This window comes from Papaver somniferum, chromosome 6 (genome assembly GCF_003573695.1).
Source record: "Papaver somniferum cultivar HN1 chromosome 6, ASM357369v1, whole genome shotgun sequence".
Taxonomy (NCBI): domain Eukaryota; kingdom Viridiplantae; phylum Streptophyta; class Magnoliopsida; order Ranunculales; family Papaveraceae; genus Papaver; species Papaver somniferum.
This window is the reverse complement of record NC_039363.1, coordinates 55,837,423-55,861,112: the sequence shown is the minus strand read 5'-3', so window position 1 is coordinate 55,861,112 and position 23,690 is coordinate 55,837,423. Positions and strand designations below refer to the sequence as shown.

The 23,690-nt window shown below is 36.9% G+C and overlaps 2 protein-coding genes across 3 annotated transcripts; both read left to right on the top strand.

Moving 5' to 3' along the window:
- Window positions 1–2,991: 2,991 nt before the first annotated feature.
- On the top strand, window positions 2,992–10,068 carry LOC113287623 (probable serine/threonine-protein kinase At1g54610). Of its 2 annotated transcripts, none has more exons than XM_026536413.1 (8): window positions 2,992–3,996; window positions 4,777–5,061; window positions 5,218–5,535; window positions 5,695–5,922; window positions 6,134–6,234; window positions 7,109–7,223; window positions 8,055–8,528; window positions 9,500–10,068. In XM_026536413.1, exons 1-8 carry the CDS (start codon window positions 3,502–3,504, stop codon window positions 9,725–9,727), a joined length of 2,244 nt encoding a protein of 747 aa, XP_026392198.1. In that variant the 5' UTR covers window positions 2,992–3,501; the 3' UTR covers window positions 9,728–10,068. The 2 variants fall into 2 exon arrangements, with proteins under 2 accessions (XP_026392198.1, XP_026392197.1); XM_026536412.1 differs by having other exon boundaries at window positions 2,995–3,996; window positions 9,497–10,055.
- Window positions 10,069–11,769: 1,701 nt separating this feature from the next.
- On the top strand, window positions 11,770–14,211 carry LOC113287624 (L-type lectin-domain containing receptor kinase VII.1-like). Its single transcript, XM_026536414.1, has one exon. The coding sequence runs from the start codon at window positions 11,900–11,902 to the stop codon at window positions 13,961–13,963; it is 2,064 nt and encodes a 687-aa protein (XP_026392199.1). The 5' UTR covers window positions 11,770–11,899; the 3' UTR covers window positions 13,964–14,211.
- Window positions 14,212–23,690: the final 9,479 nt, after the last annotated feature.

Here is a 23,690-nt window from a genome sequence, read left to right as displayed (position 1 = left end):
TGAACGCCAATAAGAATAGTGTTAAACGCAATTAAAAATAGAGCTTAATTGCGTTTTTTTTTACCGTAGATTTAAAATGAGTTGTTAAAATCTAACGGCTGAAAAAAAGCTCCATTCTTAATCGCGTTTTTTAGCTCCATTCTTAATTGCGTTTTTTTTTTCATCCGTAGATTTAAAATGAGTTGTTGAAATCTAACGACTGAAAAAAAAGCTTCATTCTTAATTGCGTTTTTTTAGTTCCATTCTTAATTGCGTTTTTTCAGTTCCATTAAGAATAACGTTTATACTATTCCACCATTACACCTGCGCTTCCATCCACAATTCCAAATGTTGAGGTGGCGTGGAAGATGGAAGATGGCTGGAATCTACCATAAGACTTCTCTAAACCAAAACAAAGGAAACAAACCCAATCGGAGGTGTCACGTGAACATTCAATTAAGGGTGCACAGGAACCGAGCCGGACCGACGGACCGTCCCGGAACCGGTGGAACCGTACCTGGTTTTGTACCGAACCGAGGAACAGGGTACAGGTACCGGTCCTAAAAATAGGAACCGATGCTAGGGAGGTACAGGTACACGGCCCTGGCCTAGTCCTGTGCCGAACCGTACCGTCTGTACCGATTAGTTGTAGCCGTCAGATTTAGGGGATGATAGATCAATAATAACCGTTGGATTAAGTGGTGGTATATAAGCAAACATTATAGGGCTAGGGTTTCTATTCTCAATTTCGTTTCTTTTTTTCTTTCCGTCTCTCCTCTGTCTCTGAGAAGGAGAATAAGTGAAGAACTCTGTTGGAACTTGGATTACTCCTCTGTCTCGTTGATTGATATGAGTTTATGTCTCAGTTCTTACTAAGAGGTAATCAGATGTTGCGGATTTTGATTTATTTTTTTTTCAATTTAGGTTAACGTTTCTTCTAATCTGCATCTTCTTATCTGTGTACCTCTCTTTCATTATAATCATGTTTTCGTTGATGATTCGTGAAAAATCAAGACAAAGCTTCGATGTGTAATCATTAATTTTGTGAAGTTTTGAATCTTTTGATCTTGAAAGCTATGTCTGGTTATATTAGGGTTTCACTTTCACAGGGTAAGACAAAGGGAAAAGAAAGGAACTGAACTGGATTAAGTATCAATCAGATTATCTAAGGGAGTGGAGAAAGAGAGGGAAAAGGTTAGAGATTTGTTGTTGTTTTGGATTATGTTGTTCCTAATTCACTGTCTAGTGTCTAGTGCTAATCTTTGAATGGTAATGGTGCTGTTTTAGTAATTTGAGTACTTCTTTTTCTTTTTGTTAATGAAATTAGGGTGTTAGTAATTGTTCTGATTTCTAATTTACATGATTGCTAGAAGTAGGTAGATAATTAGTTAGTTACTCAATCTTTTTGGTGTTGTCAAAGTGCATTTACTTGCAGTGATGTTCCAGTTCTGTGGTTTTGTAACTTTTGTTTATAAAGTTAATATGGGTTAGGTGTTCCTACTAGTTACAATTAGCAATCTGGGATTACGATTTGGTTCATTATACTGCTGTTAGACTTTGTTGATGATGCTATATAAGTACCAAGTAGTTAACTGCAATTACATGTTAGAGCAGGACAAGAATGACAAGTAGTTAGTTCTTATGTTTCATGAATCTTCTTATGTTTCATCACCTCCATGTTTGTCTAAATAAAATGGATTTTATTGAAATGAAGAATCAATAGGTACTGAGAAGTTATCTGACTTGATCAAGTGTATGATTAGGTGCTGAAGTGCAGATTTAAGTTCTTGGAGTGGAGTGGGTTTTCTGAATTGGGTTTATTAAATGTTGTTGAAATCTAATTTATTTGTTTTTCTTGTGCTTTTGATTAGGTGCTGAAGTGCAGATTTAAGTTCTTGGAGTTCACTAATTCAGTAATTCTAGAGGGTTGCTGATACTGCACATTCAAGGTTTGTCATTTGGTATTTGTGCATTCAAGGGATATGTAAATGTGAATGTGTGGTGGCTGAATTACAAGATTCAAGTTGCTAATTAGGTTCCCTTCGTGGATAGGAATTTATCTATGAGATTAGGATAGAGCTGGTAACACTTGTTGATATTCTAGAAATGGTCTATGTTGTCCATATGTAATTTATCTATGAGATTAGGATAAAGTCTTAAGTCCTTGTAGAAGCTCTTTATCTACAAGGACAGTTGAGCATTGCTTTGCACACAAAGCTGGCTAAGGAAGCCAATACAACTTGATCTTCTATCTGATTACATACCAGATGATGATGTTGAAGTTGAAGAAGGTAACATATTACATTATTACTTGTGTTTGGCAGTAATAGATATAGTCTAATAGTTACTAACTGCTATTATTTGTTTTTGCAGCGTTACTTGGTCCTATCAACAGTGATGACACCACAAGTGCTGCTGACATGGATTAGAAGATCAAGATTCAAGATTACATAAGCACTAGCTGCACTGCTAGTTGAGTAGTTGTTCTTTTTTCAGATTTTCTCATTTTCAAGACTTAGTGTGTGTCTGTGTCTGTGGCTACTGCTACTTTTTTTCCATATTTTCAAGACATTGTTTGTTTGGTTTGTTAGTAATATTGCTACTTATTAGTTGTTGCTTTGAATGAAAATTTGTTCTATAAAAAAAACAGGTAAAAAACAGGTAAAAGAAAAGGCAGTCATTTTTGTGCTGAAAAGGTACCGTCTGGTACCGGAACCGAGGTACACGGTACCGGTCCAAAATCTTCGTCCCGATCCTAGGGAGGTATAGGTACTCGGCCTCGGTAAGAACCGAGCCGAACCGTACCGTGTGCACCCTTACATTCAATAGGTAGTGTGTTCCAGGACCCGTCTCAAATAACCTGTATAATTCAAGCAGTAACTAATCAGAATAATCTAACGGTCAGTCCTTAAGAAGTAAACATAAATTCCTTTCATCTAACAAAAAGGGAAATCTAAAGAGAGAGAAGAAATAGTAAATGCTTTAAAGTAGAAGCAGAGAGAGAGAAAGAATGTCTTAATAGAAAAAGCAAAGCATTTAAAGCCGGTCTCTTAATTTTCCCTTCTTCTGCTGCTGTTCAGTTCTTGACTACTACTACTACTTACTCTTACTGTTGTGTTAATAATGGCTGCGTCTTTGCAAATGCCGGCTTTAAACCCCTTTGTTTTTGTTTGTTTTTATTTTCTAATAAATAAATAAAATAACACCGTTTTTCTTTAAAGAAGGGAGAGAAGAAGAAGAGAAGAATTCAGACAAACATTTCTTTTCTCCTTCCTTGTTCTTCTTCTTCTTAAATTATTATTATTATTATTATTATTATTATTATTATTATTATTATTATTATGCCCTATAGTTAGATCCATGTCTTTAGGATTTCCTGTCCAAATTCCACTTTTTGTTTTCTTTTTCATTTTTTGATTCTTGTCATGCTCTACTTCTTGATTATCTCTTTTTAGGGTTTGGAAAAAGATGATTTTCCAAAAAGAAGAAATCTGGGTTTGAAGAATTGTTTCTTGTTTCGAAATGGGTTGTGTATGTGGTAAACCATCAGCAATAGAAGATAGTAAAGAAAGTCCTCCAGCAAAAGAGAGAATATCAAGCAGTAATAATAATAATTATAAAACATCATCTGATTTAAGAGGAGGAGTTGCAGTACCAAGACGTGTATCGACAAGGAGAGGGGAAGAAGTAGTTTTCAAAGAGAAAGAAAGGCCTCCTAATAGCAGAGGAGATGGAAATGGAAATGGAAACGGAGGAAGAGTTGTTGTGATTGATAATAAACAAAAAGTACATACAAATCGTTTGTCTACAGAGAATTTTGTTGAAAGGAAAAAAGAGAAAACTGAGGTTGTTTCTATACATCACCAACAACAACATCCAAAGGCTGCTATTAGTCCTAAAGGCATTGAAAGTGAACATGTAGCTGCGGGTTGGCCTCCATGGTTAGCTGCTGTTGCTGGTGAAGCTATTAAAGGCTGGATACCACGTCGTGCTGATTCTTTTGAAAAGATGGATAAAGTACGTTTTTCTGCTTTCTTTTATTTGTTTATGATTCTTGCAATTTAGAGTTACTGTTTGAAATTTAATCTGTTTTCAAATTTCGATATAAGGTAAGGAGATTGATTTCGTCTCTTTGGGTATTTTGATCAATTGCTTGAGTGGGGAAACAGGTTAGAGAGAATCCTGAATTTTTCTTTTTTGGGGGGTTAAGAGCTGATAACTTCCTATGAGTAATAAATTAGAGTTTAATTGTAGAAATTGCAGAACCCACATGTAGGATCAGTGATAGATTAGACTTTTTATGACAAATTTGGGAGTTTACTGCGACTCTATAATTAGCTTCAATCTGCTTTGCTGAGCTCTTACTCTGGCTATACTCGTACCTGTTTATTTGGGGATTCTCTTTTTCTTTCCTTTGGTGGCAACAAACTGGTGAAGTGGTTAATGTGAAAAGAGGCAATATTTGTGAATCAGCAGGCAGGAAGAGTGTCGATACTGCACCTCCTTATGTATGAAATATGTGATTTTTTAGCTGTTTGTGCGAAGAAAAGTGTTGCTTGTTTTATTATTACATTCCTTTCCCTGCATTCTTGTTGTACTGTTTTGGTTGTACTTGTGACTAAGAAATGCCCAGCAGTACTAAGACGAAGGCTGATTTGGTACTTGCTGGTTCTTTTATTGGTTAAAATGGTGTTTGATGAAACGTTATTGTTTCTCTAAAGAGGCAATATCTCGACCGTTAGGTTGATGTTTGATGAAACGTTATTGTTTTGCGCTGATGGAGTCTCAGTTTTGCAGATTGGGCAAGGAACATATAGTAATGTGTATAGGGCCCGTGATCTTGAAACTGGAAAAATTGTTGCTCTAAAGAAAGTACGATTTGACAACCTGGAGCCAGAAAGTGTTCGATTCATGGCAAGGGAAATTAACATTCTGCGTAAACTTGATCACCCAAATATTATAAAACTTGAAGGCCTCGTAACATCACGAATGTCTAGCAGCTTGTACCTTGTTTTTGAGTACATGGAACACGATCTTGCTGGGCTTGCTTCTTTTCCAGGTCTCAAGTTTACGGAGTCACAGGTAGTCAATCTGAAGCGATTGTACTGTTTATTATGTCCAATGTCATATAAGTCCGAGGTTATGCGTGTGGCATATCACTACTTTAGCCATTTATCTTGAAGTGCCAAATTTGCCTCTCACGCGGAGCATGGATTAAGGTTTTAAGTTTCCTGGCAGGTTAAATGTTATATGCAGCAATTACTTCGAGGACTTGAACATTGCCATAGTCGTGGCGTTCTACATCGTGATATAAAGGGTTCAAATCTTCTAATTGATAACAGTGGCGTCTTAAAGATTGCAGATTTTGGGTTGGCGAGTTTTTTTGATCCTAAGCAAAACCAAGCCTTGACAAGCCGTGTTGTAACCCTCTGGTATAGACCGCCTGAGCTTTTACTTGGAGCCACTCACTATGGGATAGCTGTAGATTTGTGGAGTGCTGGGTGTATACTGGCAGAATTATATGCGGGTAAACCAATCATGCCTGGGAGAACTGAGGTACTTTATGCATCAATATTGTGTGAAGCAGTTCTAGTTTCATAGTTTTTATTGCTTTTAAGTTTCTCTTTGTTGTTGGATGGAGCAATGCCCAGATGTTACTGAAAAAATGTTCATTATTAACTGATGTTATATTTGTTTGTATCTTCACCCTTCTAGGTGGAGCAGTTGCATAAGATTTTCAAGCTTTGTGGTTCACCGTCTGAGGACTATTGGCGAAAGTCAAAATTGCCGCATGCAACCATTTTTAAGCCCCAACTGCCTTATAGGAGATGTGTTGGGGAAACATTCAAAGACTTCCCTGCTGCCGCATTAAGTCTCATTGAAACACTCCTTTCAGTAGATCCTGCAAATCGTGGAACTGCAGCTTATGCTCTAAAGGGCGAGGTATGAATCTGATTCATTGAAAACCAGTAATGTGCAGCTTGAAATTTAATACAGTTTCAGATAACAGAAAGAGTTAGTCTCTTATTTGGCAGTCGTGTTTCCTGTTCTTCTCATGCAACTTGTTTGCCTCTGCTATTTGTACCTTAGGGAAGGAACCACTTTTTTCTTGCTTCATCATGTTGATTTACTTTTGGTACTTTTGATGTTTCAGTTCTTTACAACAAAACCACTTGCTTGTGATCCTTCAAGCTTGCCCAAGTATCCTCCATGTAAAGAGTTCGATGCAAAAGTAAGAGATGAAGAAGCTAGAAGGTGTGCATGCTTCAGATCTAATTTTGTACACATCCGCACTGTAGGGACCAAAATATACAGATATTCATTTTGTCTAATGAAGTCAGGCATTCAAAATTTAGCTGTCACACTTATCTACAAAAGTATTCTAAATTGTTAGTTTTTGGGATAAAAAGAAAGCAGAATGCCATGCTCAGGGAGTTAAACGTCGCGACTAGTTTTCAGGGAAAAAAGGAAGCAGAATGCCATGCTTAGAGAGTAAGAACATCTAGAGCATCTCCAATTTTTGTTTGCCAACTAGGATCTTTAGACCCTTGCTTTACAATTTCATCTCCAACTGTAGGATTCCAAAAAGTAGGAGTGATGACATGGACGAGAAAATGTCGAAGAATAAGTCTTATCTAAACTTTTGCTTAGACCTCCACATCGCCATTTTAAATGATTTAATCATTATCTTTGTTTTAAAATCTACTATAAGGCCTCAACCATTAGAGACAATTTTTATGTTAAAAGGTCTTATTTGTGATTCGTATGGAAACCTTCAGAAATGAAGGTCTAACTAAGACCTCCATGTATAATTTTTAGACGCACTAATAAAGATGCTCATAGACATTGACCATTCTTTATTCTTATTATAGGCATATAGCTGTGTCACACCCTGACATGTGGCAATAAAGCTTACCTGATATGGTTTTTAGATGATATTCTTCATGTGGCAATTATAAGTTCATTGCACTCAAAGTTATATAACCATGTAGTTTCCCAACAACAGCAGGAAAAAGTCAACAACAAATAATTAAGTTTAACTTGAATTTCATTATTTAAATCTTAATGCATGTGCTTATTTCCTGAACCTGTGTAGTTACCCTACTGATTGAATGATTGATACTGACAGGCTAGGGACAGCTGGAACCAAGGGACAAAGGGCCGACCTTGAAAGAAAAGTACCAAGGGAATCTAGGGCCATCCCTGCACCTAGTGCCAATGCCGAACTAATCATGTCCATGCAGGTACTGTACTGATGTTCTATGAGCTAACTCTATCTTCCTCTGGCCTTTTGTTTTATTAGATGGTTTTATGTGTTGAGAATGAACTTAAACTTTGTGTGTTGGTATGGTAATTGGGCTTGTCTTCTAATGAGTAAGATCGCCTCTCGCCACTCCAACATGGATGAAATGATGTGGTGTAGCAGCTATTTGGTTCATGTACCAAAGATATAGTAGTGAACTTATGGTAGCTTAGCTCCAGAATTACGGGTTTTCAAGCCTGTCATTGTCAATGGTGGCAAAGAAGTTACCTCCAGATGACCCCCCTCAGAAGGAACAGAAATCAGAGTTTTTTTTTCTATGTATTCCCTCACAGCATCTGTTGTGTGGGTGTGACTGAAATCATATGGTTGGAAAGAGTTCACGTACGCTTCAAGCAAGCAAAAAGGGTTAGAGGAGTGATGACTTTACACAAGAAAGTCAAAAGATGTATGCTGACTGTAAGCTAATAGTCTATTAGCAGCGTAGAGAGAAATAAATCTTTTCCTTGGTTTCAAGATTTGTTATAAGAAGACTGAAGTATATCGGTTCTCTTTATTCTTTGTTCATATTCAACTGGGCAGCAAGGAAAGTTCTGGAGGATCTGTTAGATTTTTTTGTTTGTTTGTTAGGAATTCAGTTAGTATCCCCGCCAAATCTTTATTCGTTGAGTTTATGTTGTTGATTTTCAATACAATCACTGAGACCAGCATTTTTGCTTCCTTCTTTTTTTTCTTCAGTTAAAAAGTTTGTTTTTTTACATTAGTTGACAAACTTTGTTGCACATTTCAACTGATTATTTGGTTATTCTTTCAGAAACGACAAAGCCAGTCCAACTCTAGGAGCCGCAGTGAGATGTTCAACACCCAGCAGGAAGAAGTTGCTTCTGGGTTTCCTATTGACCCACCTAGGCAATCACAGGCCGAAGAGGCAAGTAAAGATCCCCAGGCAAATTATCATAGGAGAGCTTCACATTCAGGACCGTTGGTTCACCGAACAGCATGGTCAAAGGCTGGGAAGAACCTGGATGATGCTCCAAAAATGTCAACAGGGGCAGACTTGTCAACCTTGTCCAGTTTAGTAGCGGCAAGGAACTTATTGTCTGATGACCGCAGAGAAAAATCTTCTTCTACACAACCCGAGGCAAAAAAACTTGCCAGGTTGCCGGGGTCATTCAATGATGTCTCTGGCTCTACCAGAGGACAGGATTATTACGGTCATCATGGGCAGGGTGTGTCAGGTTCCCATCAACAGGAAGCTGCTAGGTCAAGCAACAGGGACCAAGTTATGGTAAGTGCTACAAAAAAAATTCTTATAAGAATTTCCTAAACCAGATACTAGCTTAATCTAGGTCACAAGAGAGAGTTCTCCTGCTCATAAATTAACTTCGCAAAGGTTGAAAAATTGACGCATTTCAAATATCTGGCTTGTCTTTATTTAGCCATTATCCATTAGCTTTATGGTCCGTCTCTTCAGATCAGCATGTACGTTTCCTGCAGTTGCGCACCTTAGACTTGGACGTCGGGTTTTGAGTGTGCTTAAAAGATGAAAAATAAGTGTTTGGTTGGAGAAATGAGTTGCCAGTATTCTGATTATGTAAATCGTTCGTAATTCAAACCATAAAAATGATGCAGTTTACTTCAGTTCAAAGTATATAGATATTAAAGTCAAGTCCTAACTGGATTTTTTGGCTCTGCTAGGGTGTTAGTTGGAATATGCTGTGATTTTCATGAGTATGATGGGTGTTGTTTGTATTCCTCTGGATACCGACAACATTACCTAATTTTAGAGGTTGATCATAGAACTCACGTTTCCTGGTAATGAAATCATTCCTGTTTTTTCCTTCCAAATTGAGAAGTTAGTATGGCGTTACATTTCTATGCGTTTGTCGAATTATGTGCTGGGTACATGTAGTTTTCTTGTAGATCGATATTATTTTGGAAGGAGTTTTTAACTTGATATGATCCCTGATGTGTTTGATATAGTACCGTGACTTCCATTTATATGTACTGCCCGAGCATGTGATAATATGTTATATCTTATGGCAACTGATTCTTGTTTCCTCTATTATCAGCTTTCGTTGCTGTGGTATAATTTCTCGATTACATTCCACATTTTTTGTCCTAAGAGTTTGTTTTATTTATTTTTCAATGTGAATTGTTCAGTTCCTTTATCAGCTTTGGATCCTCATTATTCTTTTATTAGGAATTTGTCACTCAAAGATGCATATACACAATAAACTGTTTTTTGTTTTTCAGCAGGGTTACGGACCCAAGGGACGCAAAATCCACTACTCTGGCCCACTACTAGTTCCATCTGGGAACACAGACCAGATGCTCAAGGATCATGACAGACAGATCCAAGAAGTTGTTCGACGAGCACGTATAGATAAAGAGAAAGTCAGGAGAGTTCATCAAGGTGGCGCTGAAGGCAACCACCAAAGACCAGCTCGCCATCAAGTACTTGCATTCAGTGGTGGAGGCGCGTAATGAATGGTGCTCCCGCAGGTTTCAGCCATTCCTTTTCAACACCCATTTTAACGCAAATATTCATCAAAATGTTTTATGTATTGCAACAGTGTCATTTTTTTGTAAGGTAAAAAAATCAGCCACTGTTTACATCTCCACGAAGTTCCACGTAGAGGGCTAATAGGGTGTAATAGAAATTAGGGTACAAAGCGCAAATGTCAGACTGTAATTAGATGTTTCATGTTAGTGTAACATCTGAAACATCTATCTATGGCCTTCTTTATTTACTTTCGGAGACTGTTTATACACTAGATAATGTTCTTTATCAAGTATCACCTGTCTATATTCAGACTCTTCCTTCAGTTTCTCCCAACAGGTGCAAGAAAGAACTCTAATGGAATTTTTGCACGGACGTAGGAGGCGGTTGCTAATATTGACCATGTAAGGTATCATTTTCATCTAAAAAGGGAATCTAGTACATAACAATTTTCTTGTCAGGAAATGGTGGCAAGTAACATCCGCAGTTCAGGATACTTTTTGGGCAGGATGAGTAGCGCGTTTCACACTAGAACCAACCGTTTGGGTAAACTCACTTAGCTGATATTTTTGCTTGCTTTCTTGGAATTGGTAGGTTTCTCTCTCTTGAGATTTGAAAGAAATTTTTTTTAAAAGAAAGTCATATATTTTCTCCCAGACGGAATAAATGCAAAAATTTCAGTACAATATTTTCTTCCCCAATAGATGTGAAAACAACAAGGGCAACAAGAAAACCGTGGCTTGTATGGTACTCCTAGAAAACCCATGTCTCCGGCATAACTGGTTTAGATCGGGTCTTATGGAGCTTCCCAGCTCCTTTCCTAATGCCTTTATACATCAGTCTGAGAAGAGCTCAGTCCTTGTGGTTGTTCCCGGTTTTAAAAGAAGAACGGATAATAGTTGTCCGGTTTTGAATTTGTTGGGTCCACCAATTAATTCTCCGTTGTTCTCACTAAATTTCACCAAAAACGGATAATGATTATCGGATTCATATAAGTTGTTCGATTTTTATGTTAAAAACTCTCTTGTCCCCGCTAAGTTAACAAGGGTCTTAAAAATACAACGGGTAATCATTATTCGTTTTTACCTTTTTAAAAACGGCTAACCATTGTCTGATGCCCGTTGGGATTCTCACTGACCAGGGAAGAGGGGGTTTAGGCCATGGTTTTTTCAGCTGGAAAGAGCTTGGAAGCTCCATAAGACCGAGCCTTACTGTCATCATGTACCACGATTAAGTGCGTAGTATGACTATGAAAAAAAATCTAACAACAAACTTCAAATATTAAATCTGCCACGAGGATCCAACATCTACTTCATGGTCCGATGTATGCCTTCTAGATGTACGCATTTGCTAGGTTCCTTCAACTGGAATCACCCTTGGGCGAATTAAAATTACGTAAGTTTTTTCTATTAAGAACTAATTTCAATCCACTTTACTCCTAAGTAGACACTTAAACCACTTTTCCTAGACTTAATTAAACTCTTTAATCAAAGTACTTCTCTTTATTGACGCTGGTAAGTCAAAGTACATACAAACTCTTTGTTTCTACTTTTATATGCACATACATTTGCTAGTCAAACATGACCAACTCCGTCTATCTCAATTTTCATCTTTCACTTCATTTCTCTATCACGACTTTATGAGCCATGGGGACTGTCCCCTTCACCAAACTTCGTGGGCTGTATTCCTCTTCTTATCCAAAACCCTTAAATGTGTCTGAAAGTTTGAAAAATAGACTGCGCATGTAATTCGATGAGTAAATCAGTAAGTTTAACTTTTATTTTACTTGTTCTGTACTATAATTCTATCCTCGCAGAGTCGTAGGTTTGGCGGATTCAACTATGCTTGTCATATAAGGGTAGCGGAGATTTTTCGTTGCTTTAGTTTCCAGCGCTTATTAATCTTTCAAAAGTGGGATGACGAAAAATAGAATAATCTTTCACATATATATATACCAAATTAGTATATATATATATATATATATGTGAACTCAAGAAAAAAAAAAATAGAATAACCAAAAGGCTGGCGGTGCAACCGACTTGGCTGTTGCCTGTTGGCACTAAGATTTACTTTACTGTTGGAAAAATATCCACGACCAAATATATGTTCCGTATAAAACCAATCCTCTCTTTCTCTGTTACTGTTTCAGTTGAAGAATGGCGATTTATTTTCTCTATCTGATCCTCTTACTACCCAGATTCTTAATATTACCACCAACAAATGCAACAGATTTTGTATTCAATGGATTCAATTCTTCTGATCTCATACTCTTTGCTAACACAACTATAGAATCACCAAATATACTCTCTCTAACTGGTTCTTCAACTTACAGTATGGGTAGAGCTTTATACAAATCAAAAATCAAAACAAAAACAAATACATCATCAAAAAAGCTTCTTCCTTTCTATACTTCTTTTATTTTTTCAATGGCTCCACTCAAAAATGAAGCAGGAGGAGGTCATGGTCTTGTTTTTATATTCACTCCTTCAGCAAGTATAGCAGGTGCAACATCTTCTAACCATCTTGGTCTGTTTAATCTAACTAATAATGGTAATCAAAAGAACCATGTGTTTGGTATTGAGTTTGACGTTTTTCAAAATCAAGAATTTAATGATATTAATAATAATCATGTGGGTGTTGATGTGAATTCTCTTACCTCAACCTATTCTCACCCAGCTGGAATTTGGAATGAAAATGGTAAAGATTTTGATGAGTTGAAATTGAATAATGCTGTGAATTATCAAGTTTGGGTTGATTATTTGAATCCTCAACTTAATGTTTCAATGGGTGTTGCCGGAAAGAAAAGACCTTTGAAGAATTTGATTAGTATGGATTATGATCTTACAGATGTTTTGCTTGATGAAATGTTTGTGGGTTTTACTGCTGCAACAGGGAGATTATTTCAAAATCATAGAATTTTAGCATGGAGTTTTAGTAATTCTAATTCTTCCATAAGTGAATTATTGATCAACACAAATTTGCCTTCTTTTGTTGAACCTAAGAGTTCTGTTTTTAGATCAGCAAGGTTTATTGTTGGGATTACAGTGTCAAGTATGATTGTCATTGGTTTGGGTGCCGGAGTTTACGTGTTCTTAGCTAAGAGGAGACTGTTGTTGAAGAAGAAGAGAGAGGCAATGGAAGATTGGGAGTTAGAGTATTGGCCACATAGAATTAATTATCAAGATATTGAGTCTGCAACAAATTGTTTTAGTGATGAATTTGTGATTGGGATTGGAGGGAATGGAAAGGTTTATAAAGGGGTCATGATAGGTGGGATTCAGGTTGCTGTGAAGCGAATTTCACATGAAAATGATCAAGGGATCACGGAATTTTTAGCTGAAGTTTCGAGCTTGGGCCGGTTACAGCACAGAAACTTAGTTGCATTAAGAGGTTGGTGTAAAAGAGACAAAGGGAGTTTGATTTTAGTTTATGATTATATGGAAAATGGGAGTTTAGACAAAAGAGTATTTGAATGTGAAGACAGTCTTTTGTTGAGTTGGGAAGAGAGAATGAGAGTCTTAAAAGATGTTGCAGCTGGAATTCTATACTTGCATGAGGGATGGGAATCAAGAGTTCTACATAGAGATATAAAGGCTAGTAATGTATTGCTTGACAAGGAAATGAATGGAAACTTAGGTGACTTTGGGTTAGCTCGAATGCATGGGCACGGACATCAGGCAGCCAGCACAACTAGGGTTATTGGCACAGTAGGATATATGGCACCTGAAGTGATTCGAACTGGGCGGGCTTCTGCCCAAACAGATGTTTTTGGGTTTGGTATTCTAATTCTAGAGGTTGTTTGTGGACGAAGACCGATTGAGGATGGGAAAGTTCCTTTGGTTGATTGGATTTGGGGTTTGATGGAGAAAGGTGAACTGTTGTCTGCATTAGATGCTCGGTTAAAGGCAAAAGGTGGTTTCGACGGTGATGAGGTCGAGCGGATTCTTCACTTGGCGTTGTTGTGTGCATACCCTGATCTGTCAGTTCGACCCACAATGAGGCAAGTTTTGAAGCTTTTGGAAGGAGAACATGTTGCATATGAATTGGATGAAGAAGGAACGGAGGTTTGTTTGCTTGATAAGATGAAATCAACTGCAATGTGGTCTAACTATCTACTTAGATCATCTTACGGAGGACATCCAACTTTTGAGCAGCTTCGAGATTCACTCTCATCTTCGGTGTCTCTCACTGCTTCAGATATCATTACCGAGGGCCGATGATAAGTGGGTTTGGCACTACTTAACATAAATTTTACCCCAAAATCAATTGATTAAAGGAGAGTTATAATAAATAGAGAAAAAGTAGTACTACATAAAAATAGAGGAGCACTCTAATAGTTGTGAGTATTGCATTTTCGTTCTTAACGATATTTTATTGAATTGTTTGTTTAAAAAATATGTAGGATAGTGTACATAGAATTAAAGATGAGATCAAAGTATGTTTCAGGTATATATGTTTTTTGTTGTCATGGAAGGGCTCTAATTTTTCTGTTTCTATTAGGAATAGATGAAGACATTTACTTCGCTTACCAACTTCAGATATAGGTTGCTGTCCAAAAAATAAATAATCAGATGCAGGTTTTAAACGACATAACTTTGGTGATCATGTCCTGTCCTATATGCTGCTGAAACTTTGTTGAAAACCGATCAACCTATACTACTGAAACATCTGATAATAGTGTGACCTGTGAGTTTGTCTGTGTTGCTGAAGCATTCATCTAAAATCAGTCCTATATGCTGCTGCTGTATTATTTCATCTGCACCCTTACAGATGTATTTCCCCCACACCTCACCAGTCACCACTCTCAAGTGTATGGGATGCTGAATGCTAAAGCTATATGCTCACCTGAAGAGAATCGAATGCCCAAGCACAATAAAGGGGCTGTAATCTTAAAATGCCTGGGCGAAAGCCGATAGAGTCCCTTAACCACATGATGCAACCTAATAGGCGCCACCGTGTAAAACCTGCTGGATTCATGAGTTAGTTTGCGTTTCTCTTAAGGTGCTGCAGCTCCCTTAAGTGAGGCTGCACAGGACAACAAACGGTATCAACAGTTACTGCCAAAAAAAACAAGAGGTGTTTGTTGACATCAATAGTTGCGACGGACAAGACTCTTCCCTATGAAGATTGTTGTTGTTGAACTTGAAACAACAGCAGATCCGACTCTTCTATACTCTTCAAGACCTGGTTTTACACATGGATCTAAGTCGGATTTGCATTACAATTATTGACCTTACATGTGGAACCGGAATCCTTTGATACTGGGACCATAAGATCTCTCGGAGCAGTGAAACTGAATCGTTTCTTTTAGCGTGCACGGGTTATGCAGAACCACAAGTCCATCTGAACCACCAGTGTGGGCTCATTTTATGGCTACTTCAGTTTAGTTGTCATCTCTAGGCTTGCACAGCGGTGTAAGACCCTACCACTATGGATAGACATGTACCGAACATGATGTTTAATTTTTGGTTCAACTACTTTAGAAGATTTGAAGTGGAAACCATGTTTAATTTTTGGTTCAACTACTTTAGAAATTTGAAGAGGAAACGATAACAAATAAGAACCACATAGAGAAAATCTCACCCATAAAAGCCAAATTAGGAACCCGCATATAAATGAACTGAGATGGCTGTCCCAGACATAAGTGACCCATAAAAAATTTGACTATACTAAAAGTGGATTAGAGTAAGTCGGGTGATTACGCCTCCGACACTATGCCTAGCAGGTCGAAATTTCTCGATGCGCCGCTCATGAACGAAGTAATTGTGCGCCGCTCATGAACGAAGTAATTGGGCCATAAAGCTTCAAAATCAATAGACAAATGCACGTCCATTTACCTTACAAACATGCTTTGCAAGCATGATGATTTAGATGTGGTTTTCATACCTTTGCAACTTTGCCCAAAGGGATATAGCTTTGAAGGCTAGTGCTGATGCAATAACACGTTTCACTGGCTTCTAAGTCCTGCCCAGGCATAGTGCATGCCTAGAATTTTTAATCTTTTTGTTATACTAAATAGTCTTTTATTGATTAATCTGAATTGTTACAGTAATCATTAGTCACCAGGTTTGTGATGAAATCTAGAGTATTAGTTGTGAAATGAAAGTTTGGCTCTTCAGCTCTTGCTTTGCGATCTAAAGAGTGAGCTACATTACTGCCAAGTCCATGAATAGATTTAAAAAACCATGACTTACTATTACTACACTTAGATTTAACTCTATGGACTATACTTTGATTGAATCAATAAAGATGCGATACGCCTTGTAGATAGGCCATCACAAGCTTATTTCCAACTTCCTTACTTTGCTTCGGCACTGAGATCATGCATTGATTTTGCTCGTACAAATAGTGCACCAATTAGGCTCATGCCACTCTTTCCCCACATCATCCTTGTCATGCAGTGGCTTATGCAAGCTTTCCTAACTTGCATATCGATTAACTTTCTTTCTTGTCCATCACAATTGGTGCATGCCTACGTCGGATGTCTCGAATGAGCATTATGAGATTCCAAGGAATGGAATGCAAATGCCGCATCAAGTATGGCAAAAATCATCGCTTGCATCTTATTTCCGAGTCAGATGATATGAGTTATCATAGTATCGCAATCACTACTGCAACTCATTACGACTGTCTATATACTCTCCTCCATGACTCGAACGGATCAAGCACAGATCGTAGTTCATCCTCGTTGTGACTAGCGACTAAAGATAACTCGTGTTGCAATACCAAATACAAGCAAAGCCTAGTCCATATAGACCAAAGGGTCTTTCACAAGATATGCACAAGAGTGTGCATCATTGGGCAAATCAGTTCACAAATATGTATTCTGTAGCTCGGTCCATTTACAACGTAGCAACGATGATTCCTACACATCATGAGGCTCTCTCGAGTAAGCAACACGTCATAATGATGCTTTTGCATCAAATACGCTTCACTAACCAAGCTTTTATAGCTAAAGGATGCATCTCCGCCGAAGCCTTTATAGCTAAAAGATGCATCTCCGCCGAAAGCACCTTCAACCAAAACCCCCTTCCTTATATGTGTCTTATTGATATTTCTACAACTATAAATCGGGAGAGGATGGACATGTACCAAGTACCACTTACTTTCGTGACGACAAGTTTCAAAATTTACACTATGGTGGTGCAAAACCAGTTCTAATCCGATGACCAACCTGAGTATTTCACCGTAATGGTGCAATATCGCTGTTGGACAGTCTCCCATTGGCGTGATGCATCATAATGGTACAATATCTGTCCTGGGACAACATTTCTTATTTGTCACTCTTCATTGGTTCATATTTTTATCCTTAAGAACCCGCATATCTACCTTACACCCATACTGAACAAAACTATAAATACTAAAATTTTCGTCTATTCCGTCAAATTTTTTTCCGTAGGTTTTCCTTCAACGTGAGTACACAAAATGAGCAGATGACACTTGATTGACTCCTACACAAGTTGTATTTGTCGATTTAATTCGCATGTTAAAACCGCTTTGTCTTCCATACTTAGTATTATAATCACATGATTCTTCATATGAATTAAAAGTCACTGAAAGACATGGCGTGATCATAACATTATTACCTTCTCTATCACATCCAAAATTACTATCTCATCTTGGAATTGATTACTAGTACCCATATTTTTAGAACGCCATGATCGTCGTTGTTTTGTTCGTCTTCAAAGACATTATCCATGAAATTCATGATTCAAAATGACCTAAGGAGGAAGGCGATGAAGAATAATATTTATGACCTAATCCTCATTTTCTTTTTTTACTTGTTAGATCAACTAAACATATGTTTCAAATATTTTCAGCTAGCATAAATTCACATAGTATCTAGTGTTACTTTTTTTCCCCGGAAGAAAAACCATACTTCCGAAGATACATGATAACAGATGAGCCTCGACTCAACCTGAGCCAAGCTATGTCCGAAAATTTAATAGTTAAGGGATTCATATTGAGCAATTATATATAATCAAATCAATGGCCAAAAAATTAATTAAGTTAGGGGATCATGTCCCTTCACATGATAGGTGTAGTACGATTTAACTTGGTCATAACTCTACAAATAGGGAGCCTTGAACATATATCTCGATTGATCACGTGAGAAGCCAATTTGCTAAGAGATAAGAATAATCTTAATATATGAAAAATATTTTGTTGCTTCATTCAAAATATTTTTTGGGGTTAAGAAGCTTTAGTAGTACCGTTGGTGGGAAACTAAATCGTATTGTTATTTCAGTTTCTTTAATTATTATTTGATTAGACTAACGATATAGTTATCTTCGATAGGTCAAACTTGTTTATTACATGGTCATCCTCTTCTGATATAAAACCACTCAAGTTTTTTTGAAAATTTGCTTGAACATATTTAAGTGATTCTAGATCTGTTGATAGAACTATTGATCAACCAAGATTAACAGACTCCGTTCTGTGTATATTGATCAATAGTGAAACCAAGGTGTTTGCAGTGGTTACTTTCAAGAGTGAACACTTAAGGGCTTTTCTTTTTAGTTCTGATCTTTGTGAACTAAAAAGTGACTCAGTACCCTTTGATCCACAAGTTTTTTTTACCAAGTACACCTTGTTGAAATAATATTTTGGTCGTTATTGCTTCAATATAGTTATATAAGGAGTGTCTGCATAGGTTGATATCGAAAAGATTGTGGAATACTCAGTACCCTCGTCATTTCACTGATATTTAAAAATTTCTAAAATAACTTCTTACTATAAGAAAACTGGAGACACGTGCTTTGCATCTTATTAAAAAAATCGAATGGTTAAGCGTTATATTAGAAAATGGAAGGTGATCATTTGCCTATTTTTTGGTATGTCTCTATGATTGCAATACGTATCCTCTGTCTCTACAAGTACCACCACTAAGGAGCGGGAATAGACATCAACGATAAAAAAATCCTAAAAACTAGTTGGAGAGTAGAGGAAAAATCCCAAACTGATTATTGCTCAATATAAAGTTGATCGGGAATAGACATCAACGATAAAAAAATCCTAAAAACTAGTTGGAGAGTAGAGGAAAAATCCCAAACTGATTATTGCTCAATATAAAGTTGATCGAAGAGAAGAAGATATTGTTGGAATAAAATTACAAGTAGTGTTTGGTAGTTTTCCATTTCTGTTGGCTCGTGATGAATCACCCTAGACGATTACGGGTATTGTGTATCTTAGGTCATAATTAGGTCTTTTTGATAAATGATATTCTTTCTCTTTAAGATGTCAATGTAAAGATATAAAGTTCATTGAACAAGCAAGCCCACTTCCCTTGTGTTACCATTTTAATCTTAATGACCTTTTTCATAACTACTAAAACTTAAACCTGATACAAAGCAATCAACAAATAATAAGAATGATATCAAATTGACCAAGTATATTTCTAAACACACTTGAGTTAACAGAAGCAGTTTCGGAAAGAAAATAATGACAATCTCAAGATTGGTAGCAAGTTTGATTAAAGATGATTGTTTGTGGGTAAAAACGTCTCACAAGTTTTCTGGTAAAAAAGTGTTGGAGGAGAAGAATGCTCGTTGAAGCAGGCGCTCGAAGTGATGAATCGTTTGAACCCTTAAAAAATGTACTGCACGGGAGTACTTTGAGTTCGAGAGACTAATCTGTAAGACCCTGGCCTAAACCAAGACAATGGCCATTCCAGGTTCAATTCGGTCACAAGAGGAGGAGAAGGGTCGATCTGTAGGGAGGGAAGATGAGATTGTGTGGAGATCAATGGAGATTGATCTGTAGGTGATTTGATGTGTTGAACTGTTGTGAAGAGAATTCTCTGTGTAGACGAGAGTAATCCTCTAAAAGTGTTTGATAACTTGACAGTGATGAGTCTTAGTTGTTGTCCGTTATCAAATCATAGGTTCAGTAACCTATTTACAACATCACGTCAATCTCGTGTAAGTGATGACAGTCGAAGGTAGTGGAAGAATGGGGAAGTGGGAGATCGTGTAAAAACCATTTCTATTTTGTGCAGAAGACTGGGTTGATCGACCATCCACCATTCCATTTACTACTTAACTGTCAACACGACTTACCACAACTCCCATCGTGGATGTACCTCACATCGCGCGTGCCATAGGCTGCCAGACCAAAACCCTAGTGATATCCCCCCATGTGACATGAATTGATGTCTCATGTGTGAGTGGTCAATCTTTGACCTAAGACTATGAGTCTTATGAACTGAACAGACAATATTCAATGTTAAGATGGATGAAGCATTGAATGTTGAAATAACCACATGCTTTGCAGACCATGGATGTTGAATTAGGTCACTGATGACCATGATGTATCATTATGTTAGCTGAAGCCGTAATGATAGTCGAATGAGACTTAGTGATGGTTTTATGGGATTGATGGATCGATCATAAACCATTATGTTGGTGCGCTGAGCACTTGCGAAAATAATCATTGTTGAATGATCATAAAAGACCTTCCTCGATCCATGTGTCATGAGTCAGTCGAATGACGAGGAGATATTATAATATTAAAATAATAGTTGACAGACGGACCAAATATTGGTTGATAAACCAATAAAATACTGATAGCTTGATCAGTGTTAAATTCTTGGATATTGATAACTGGATCAACATGAGAAATATTGTAACTCGAATATTGATGGCTGAATCAATATGAGGAATTTGCTCTGAGCAATTAAATATTGATAGTTGAATCAATATTGGCGGTTCTGAACCCTGTCGGCCGTGACCCATTGCTAGCTGAAGCAATTAGGATTTTGCCAGATGGAGCATTGATAATTAGAGCAAGTATTGCTAGTCAGAGCAGATACTATTAGATCCATGAATAATTGGTAGCAATACCAAATAAATATTAATTAAAAACATTGACCAAATATTATTTTATTTAATTAAAATATTGATCGGTGAATCAATATTAAAATATTGGTGTTTGAACATGTTCAGAATTATGCTAGACAGAGCATATAGTTCAAAACCCTAACTATGATCAGTGAATGATCAATGGATGCTCGTCTCAGAGTCAACCAGTGGATGAGAGAGGAATCTCCTCTACTAATGTTGAATCGGCCATGTAGTACTTTGGATGATAGACTGAGCATTTACCAAACTCCTTTATAGAGCAGTTGGTGAAATGATGATTAATTGTTGTTTAATCATTATCTAATTGTGCTTAACTGAGTAACAAGTGTCAGAACCTAATCATGAAAGAAGGGGCCAACCAAGGGTGCATAGCCGGCCATTGGTGGTCGTGGGACCATCTGATGGTGAATGAAAGACCATTTCCAGTTGAGGAAGGAGTTTTTAACCAAATATGAACTTTGGATGATTAATTAGGTCAAAAATCATCAAAAAAGGTGGGACCGGCTTTTGCAAGCCAAAGTGCCGACCATGACCGGCCATGGGGGCATGCCCGTGTTGCCATGCTCTCCACGGACCAATCCTGAGAATTTTGGTATTTTTTGATGGTCCATCGAGCATTATTTCATCCTTGTGTGAAGAATTTGAGTTTAACTGAAACTCTTAATAGTGGTAGAAGGACCACTATTAAATGTATTAAAATAATATTATTTTAATATTTCTCATGGTGATAGGAGGATAAGTTATGGTTGCAGGACCACTTGCTTTGCTAACCACGTGGTTCATGGGAAATATGAAAGTTTCATAAGTTTTGATTGAAAGAGGAAACACTAAAATAATAATAAAATAAGAGTTTTAACCACCCACACGGTTTCCTTTATTTTATTATCTTATTATTATTTCTCTCTCTTCCTTTTCCTTCTTTGATCAGGTTTTTATTCTTAGTTCTTCCATGGATGCTCCTTTGAGCATTATTACTAAATACACTCGTGCCTCTTGGTCGGGGCTTACTCGGGATGCCCAAAATGCCCGAAAGGTAAATATCTGTTACTTTCCATAGAATTCCACTGAGAAAAGCCATGGATCCTGAGTAGGCGAACATTTAGGGTTTAATTAGTGTATAATTTCTAGGAATTGTATCTGATGAATACTGCTACTAGATTTAATTAATCTATTGCTCTATACTAGCATACAATATGTCTAGGAGCATACAAATATGATGTGATCAACATCATATATTATTCTGGGTTAATTCAGACACCGTGAATGAATTCCAAATTCAAATAAAATGTGCTGAATCTTTCAACTTTAATAATGAAATGCATGGAATATTAAAAGTTCTGCCTCAGAAACCCTAATATTGCTACCATGATATTACAGAACTGTGATTCACCTCTTGTGAAGATACAAATTTCTTATGATTCCGATACTGATCAGAGATACACGATTTACGATGTGATTTTACGAATATGACCTTCGTCAAAAATCCACCATCAACAATGATATAAAGGAGGATAAACATTTATTAAAACTTGCAAAGATTGGGAAAAGATTGCAGACCAGACATAGGGTAAAGCTCAGTTATTGGGTATGTTCGGAAAGGTAAAAGCAAAAACTTAAGAAAGTTACTTGGGTTCTATGAAGATGGATACAAGTAGATGTCAGAGGTTTTAGAAAAATTAATAATAAAAATGTAAAAAGTGTCAGAGCAATGCTCGGTTGAACCCACAAGTTTTGTTATCTCAAGCTTGTTGTCAATGTTAGATGATCTAACTATTTATTGATTTCTAGTCTATTAAATCAAGTCTCATACTAGGTTAGAATGTGGTAGTTGAGTATCAGACATGATCCACGAAGACTGAAGATCGTCGAAGGAATTTGAAGATCTTTTGTATCGTGTATCTGAAGACTGAACCAATCTATTATACTCATTATCTTACCATTCTATTTGTTGAGACTGTCGTATGACTTCTGGTAGATTTACAAAGAATAAATTTCGAGTCAAGCTTTCCTTACTAAAAATCTCGAAATATGATTCTAACATAGATGTTCAAAGGTCCTTAACAAAATTAGTTCAAAAAAATTTATTATTTGAGAGTTAATTTTTGGATCAATTGAAAATCGCCCATATACATGATTTTATTAGTTGGGAATGTTTCAAACATCATAAGAGAACAATTCATGAACTTATGATATTCAGGCTCAGGATAGGTTGCAAACCCGTTTGTAAACCATAAATATTTTATTTCAGAAATACAGGGAAGGTTGGCGAACCAGTTCACAAACCACAAGTTCAGTTGGGAAAAGTTCACGAACCGCGGTGATCTGAATTTTTAAGGTTGGCGAACCTAGTTCACGAACCGTGTCCATCTGAGTTCACAAGACAAATACGGTTGGTGAACCCAGTTCGAACAGTGTAAATATGTGTTCTCGATCGAGTAGGGTTGGAGAACCATGTTCACGAACCATAGCACCCTGACTCGTGAACTAGACTTACGGTTTACGAACCGTTTCACTTTCTGTCATCGTAAAATTTAGCAGATGCTCAAAGACTTATTTTTTTAAATATGTTTAGAATTTCTATGACTCTCTTAAATACTTCTAAGACTTCATTTATCACTTAAACACTTATGTGTGTGAATCATGATTAAGTTCTTAGTGTTTTATGAATATCAAATTGTTTATTATTTATATGGCATATTTTCCAAACCGAATAGTCATTATACACGGTTCTGTAACTGGACCATAGTGTATACTATTTTATTGTATTTTCAAAACCTAAAGTATTTGCTTTATTCCTAAGCTATCTTATAAGCAACCCCCAGTCTTGAAAAAAATATAAATAGAGATACTCTTTGAACCGAGAAATTCAATCCCTGACATTTTGTGTCCTAGTTGATAGCTAGAGTCGTCCTCTATGAACCTGGGTTACAGATGAGAAACATAATTAGGTTTACAACTAAAAGATTTTTCTTTAGGGATTCGTGAATCCAGGTACGACTATCTTTACCTTGATAGTTCGTATATCTTGATCTAGCTTTTCTGTTATCGAGGTTTTTGTAATCTCTTTCAGGCAAAATAGATAGAAATC